The 6,154-nt window shown below is 46.1% G+C and overlaps 1 protein-coding gene across 1 annotated transcript; it reads right to left on the reverse strand.

Annotated features, from left to right (window-relative positions):
• Positions 1 to 705: 705 nt before the first annotated feature.
• Positions 706 to 4,412, reverse strand: FZD7 (frizzled class receptor 7). The gene has a single exon (XM_040357237.1). It carries the CDS (start codon positions 4,208 to 4,210, stop codon positions 2,543 to 2,545), a length of 1,668 nt encoding a protein of 555 aa, XP_040213171.1. The 5' UTR covers positions 4,211 to 4,412; the 3' UTR covers positions 706 to 2,542.
• Positions 4,413 to 6,154: the final 1,742 nt, after the last annotated feature.

Below are 6,154 nucleotides of genomic sequence, written 5' to 3' on the forward strand. Positions count from 1 at the left end.
CAAACTGGCCAGCCTAATTATAAATCAAGAAATATTTTTTTTTTTTGTCTCAATACAAGGTTCTTTTAAAATGATCACTGTGCCCTAGTTAGAGGCAATGGGGTAGATTAATAAAAAGTAATGAAATTAATTACGGTTGAGCCCAGTACAGTAGCAAATTGCATTAAAAATACTCGTTTATTGCACACCATGGGATTTACTTACTAATTTGGTGCCTGGGAAAGTTCTACAGCCAACAATTTAACTATAGTAACAGTGACACCTGCAGGCTGTAAGCATCACACCTTAAATGTTATATTCAAAAGATGTCCAATTCTACCAAAATGTCATCTGGATATAGTGATCTATATACTTTATATAATAAAATATTCATATTCTTCAAAAAACAGGTCTGGTGCACATTTAGGTTTTCATTTTACTTTCTAATTTCAGGTGGACTCAGGATAATAGTTTAAAAAATAATTCTACCTACCCATGTAGAACTTACTGAGCATAGTTAGATTAAATATAAACCGTCTCTGGCTAGTACAGCACATAAGGCTGTTCAATTCATTTTCTCTCAGGCATTTTTTTTTTTTCGTTGGAGAAAAAAAAAAGAAAAAAAAAAAAAAAAGAAGACCAAAACCATTGTAAAGCCAAAAATTACAGCAAATATTTTTTTTTCTACCCGTCTAGGTTTTCCATTATTAACACAAACAAAGAATAAAAAGTACCTAAAATGTAGGCTTTATTTAGTGAACTGTACACAAGATAAAGTGAGGCTTAGAAACATATAAATACATATATATCTTCATACAAAAAGTTACAATTATTTACAAAAAAAAATATATAAACAATGTCTTCATTTGCAGATAGTTGACATGCACATAAAAAAATCAAGTTATAAAATAGTCTCTTATTGTCATACATAGTATTTGACTTTCAAAAATACACATTATGCAGCAACTGTTGCAACTCCCTGGATATTTAGAAAAATTAAATCAACTGAAATCAGTAAAAAAAAAAAAAAAAATGAAAATAAAGCAGGGCTGGATTTAGGATTTATGTACTGGACATTGTGGCGCTGAGCTGAAACATTTCACATAGGAAATAATGTTTAACCAGTAATTTAATTTAAATATTGCCACCGTAGAAATGTATTCTGCAAGTGGCAGCAGCAAATATTAAAAATGTGTAATACTACTAGAGAAAAATCAAATGAAATGTAAACATAATATGAAAGGGGAGTTTTGTCACCTTTCATGTGTATTCTGCTGGGATGACCCCTAAAAAAAAAAAAATAAACAAACAAAAAAAAAAAATTGCTTTTTTTGTGCTAGTGCTATAAAGAACATTAAAAAGGCGTAATGCATTTTAAAATAAGCTATATAGAGCCCATTTTTAACATTCCAGTAAAATCGTAATATTAAGGCTATTACCCACACAAATATGGGTGGCAGATTTAAAAAGGAATCTCAGAGGCAATTTGGCATTTGTCTATAGAGGAAATGCTTTAACCCCATTTGCAGCTGGAGAAGATAGCAAAGCCTTGCAAAAGGAATGTGTTGCTGGCCCAGAGTCTAAAAACTCTTTAACCATTTCTCACCTACCCAGCCAGGACATTGCATATCTTACATTACAAAAAAAACACATCATTTACCAAATAGAGTTAAAAAAAAAAAAAATATGGGAGAAAACCAAAGGCATATGATGTGAAATAAAATGTACAAATCATAAGGCTGTAGTAATGTAATTTGGCATTATTGTAATAAAAAAAAGTATAATGTAGTCACTTTAGTGTCTGCATGGAGATTTAAAGGCGTGTGAAAAGGTTGTTGACATAGCAGTGGGAGACAGTAACACCAAAAGGCATTATTTGCCCAGCTGCTGGGTAGGTGAAGCCCACTCTGAAGAACTTTAATTAACTGCCTGCAGGGTGCTTAAGGGACCCAAACTTATTTACCAAGCACAAGACTTGATCTGTTAGGTAAACACAACAATCCTATGCCTGGCAGCTGAGTAAATGACAAATGCAAGAATGTGGGGGTCTGTTCCTGCACTTTACGCTGTATACAACCCTACGGTCCGTGTAGCAAGTTGACCCCTTTGGCCACCACAAATAAAATCAAAAGCCCCTTATGGCAGAGTTTCAGCACACTGACTCACCAGGTGTTGCGGAACTATAAGCCCAGCATGTGACGAGCAGGGTATGCTTGAACTTGTAGTTCCACAACGCTTGAGACCCACACACTGCCTAAGCACAGTACTAGACAGGACGCCAGACCCAAATCTCTTCAATTCCCTTAAAAAAAATACATTTTGATGATGATCTGGAATAAAAATTGGGGTAAAGAGCCAAGATAAAAAAAATAAAATGCATGGGGGACCCTCAACATGATCACACTGTCCACATAAATCAATCACAGTGCTTCCTTGGATCTATTCCTGTAGAACGCTTTCTGTGGGAAGCTGTGCACCAAGTCAAGGCTAGATCCACAGTTAATGAGTACCATTGAACGAAGTCCCTTTAACTCCATAGCAAGGAGCAGAAAAGTCCCGGGACTCATACAGCAGTCTCCCCTTTGCTGTTGTTGCTTAGTCTGTGGTAGAATTTGCGCCAGGACTGCAGGGTCTTGCCCGACCAGATCCAGAAGCTGGAGGTGATGCCCACGATCATGGTCATCAGATACTTGATCATAAAAACAGTAAAATCCGGGCTCATGGGAGCAAAGTGATGGTTCGGGCAAGGGATGGCAAAGCTTTTGCAGGTCTGCATAAGCCAAGTCTTCTCCCAAGTGTCCCTGAAGGCCTGTTCGTAGAAGTAGCAGGCCAACACGATGGTGGCTGGCACCGTGTAAAGGACGCTGAACACCCCGATACGGACCATCAGCCTCTCCAGCTTTTCAGTCTTGGTCCCGTCGTGTTTCATGATGGTGCGGATGCGGAAGAGAGAGACGAAGCCGGCCAGTAAAAAGGAGGTGCCGATGAACAGGTAGACGAAGAGGGGCGCCAGGACGAAGCCACGCAAGGAATCCACACTGTTGATGCCCACGTAGCACACTCCGCTCAGGATGTCTCCGTCCACTCGGCCCATGGCAAGGATGGTGATGGTCTTGACGGCCGGCACGGCCCAGGCGGCCAAGTGGAAGTACTGGGAGTTGGCCTCGATGGCTTCATGGCCCCATTTCATGCCGGCGGCAAGGAACCAGGTGAGGGATAGGATGACCCACCAGATGGAACTGGCCATGCCGAAGAAGTAGAGGATCATGAAGAGGATGGTGCAGCCCTCCTTCTTGGTGCCCTGGGCCACCGTGCGGTAGGTATCGTCCGAAAAGCGATCCAGGCACACGCCACGCTCCTCCAGGAAGAATCCGGCGGCGTAGGCCACGGCCACCATAAAGTAACAACCGGACAGGAAGATGATGGGGCGCTCGGGGTAGCTGAAGCGCCTCATGTCCACCAGGTAGGTGAGCACAGTGAAGAGGGTTGAGATGGCGCACAAGATGGCCCAGATGCCCACCCAGAGCCGGGCAAAACGGACCTCCTCCTCCTTGAAGTACATAAGTCCGTTAGATTTGGTGGGCTCACAGGGGGCCCCACAGTCCTTCTCCCCTAGGAAGCGGTAACCCAGATAGGGGGGCACTTTGAGTTGGCGGGGGCAAGTAAAGTCCCGGGATGGGGAGTGAGGGTGGAAGGTGATGAGCTCCGGTAAGTAGGGGGTGGGGTTAGCGGTAGGTCTGCTGGGGGTATCTGAGGTGTTTTGGCCCACACAGATCTCCCCTGCCCCGTGTACCGGGAAGTTCTCACAGCGGAGCCGCTCTGGCCATTGGAAGCCGAACTTGTTCATCAGGGCCTCGCAGCCTTGGCGGGCCCGCTCACATAGAGACCTGCACGGCGGGATGGCCTGCTCCAGTACCGTACACACCGGGGCGTACATAGAGCACAGGAAGAAGCGCAGCTCGGCCGAGCATTGTACCTTCACCAGCGGGTAGAACTGATGTACCTCCAGCCCGGCGTCCTCCTGGTTCGTGTGGCCGAGTAGGTTCGGCATGATGGTCTGGTTGTAGGCGATGTCCGTACACAGCGGGATGGAGATTGGCTGGCAGAAGCCGTGGTCCGGGACGGAGATCCCTTTCTCCCCGTGGTAAGACTGAGCGCCCGATCTCAGGACACTCATCAGCAGCAGCAGCGGCGGGGCCAGCGCGCTCCATAGGCGCCCCGCTCTCCTCATCCTCACCGGTCTGTAGCAGCAACAAGTGGGGGTGTACTGTGCTTCTCCGGGCAGCAGGAGGCGCTGATTAATCCGGCCCGTCCACACACACTGGCCGCGGGTCCAATAAGTATCTCGGCGGACTCCGGCTAGTCTATACAGCAATGTCCTCAGCTCTCTTGACTTTCACTTTATCCACTACACCAGCCCGGCGCCGCTCTCCTTATAAGAGGGCGTAACTTTGGAACAAGGAAAATGGGAGTGTTCTCCTTCTCCCTCCCCGCCCACTATTCCAATTCGGCCAAGAGACCCCCCATTCACAAACCCGTGGCTGAGCGGAGAGGGGGAGGACGTCCAATCAGAGCCTTTGTTTTTCTACACAGCCCCTGTTCTGATTGGCCGGTGTGGGGTGGAGGGATGAGGGAATGGAGCCGGGCGGGATGTTGGAAGATGAACAAAGCAAAGGGGCGCCTGAAAGGGGGGAGGGCGAGGTCCTGTTTGTAGTGAAACTTGCATTGAAAGTCTGTGAGGGAAATGTAAATAAGTTTTGTTCTTTCATTACAATAAGAAGTTAGAAGAGTTCCCACAAAGCCGTGTCATGGTGGAGATAGGACTGTCCCTGGACCATGTTATAGAAGGAAAGCGCTGCTTGTCCACAGATAAGGACATTTGAAGGACACCCATATTGGCATTCAATTTTCCTCTCAGTATGCTCAGAAGATCAGATGCAGATGTACATAGCTAGTATAAGCATGGCGGCCATCACATGTTTTATACAATGTCCCTCACACTGCAGCCAATCAGAGTACAACATGACACCCCATCAGTGAGAGAAGAATAGTGCCCTTTGTGGGTGTCAGTGAGAGAAGAATAGTGCCCCATTGTGGGTGTCAGGGAGAGAAGAATAGTGCCCCATTGTGGGTGTCAGTGTGAGAAGAATAGTGCCCCTTTGTGGGTGTCAGTGAGAAAAGAATAGTGCCCCATTGTGGGTGTCAGTGAGAGAAGAATAGTGCCCCATTGTGGGTGTCAGGGAGAGAAGAATAGTGCCCCTTTGTGGGTGTCAGTGAGAAAAGAATAGTGCCCCATTGTGGGTGTCAGTGAGAGAAGAATAGTGCCCCATTGTGGGTGTCAGGGAGAGAAGAATAGTGCCCCTTTGTGGGTGTCAGTGAGAAAAGAATAGTGCCCCATTGTGGGTGTCAGTGAGAGAAGAACAGTGCCCCATTGTGGGTGTCAGGGAGAGAAGAATAGTGCCCCATTGTGGGTGTCAGGGAGAGAAGAATAGTGTCCCATTGTGGGTGTCAGGGAGAGAAGAATAATGTCCCATTGTGGGTGTCAGTGTTAGAAGAATAGTGCCCCATTGTGGGTGTCAGGAAGAGAAGAATAATGCCCTTTTGTGGGTGTCAGGGATAGAAGAATAGTGCCCCATTGTGTGTGTCAGGGAGAGAAGAATAGTGCCCCTTTGTGGGTGTCAGTGAGTGAAGAATAGTGCCCCATTGTGGGTGTCAGTGAGAGAAGAATAGTGTCCCATTGTGTGTGTCAGTGTGAGAAGAATAGTGCCCAATTGTGGGTGTCAGTGTGAGAAGAATAGTGTCCCATTGTGGGTGTCAGTGTGAGAAGAATAGTGCCCCATTGTGGGTGTCAGGGAGAGAAGAATAGTGTCCCATTGTGGGTGTCAGGGAGAGAAGAATAATGTCCCATTGTGGGTGTCAGTGTTAGAAGAATAGTGCCCCATTGTGGGTGTCAGGAAGAGAAGAATAATGCCCTTTTGTGGGTGTCAGGGATAGAAGAATAGTGCCCCATTGTGTGTGTCAGGGAGAGAAGAATAGTGCCCCTTTGTGGGTGTCAGTGAGTGAAGAATAGTGCCCCATTGTGGGTGTCAGTGAGAGAAGAATAGTGTCCCATTGTGTGTGTCAGTGTGAGAAGAATAGTGCCCAATTGTGGGTGTCAGTGTGAGAAGAATAGTGT

This window comes from Rana temporaria, chromosome 6 (assembly GCF_905171775.1).
Source record: "Rana temporaria chromosome 6, aRanTem1.1, whole genome shotgun sequence".
Taxonomy (NCBI): Eukaryota; Metazoa; Chordata; class Amphibia; order Anura; family Ranidae; genus Rana; species Rana temporaria.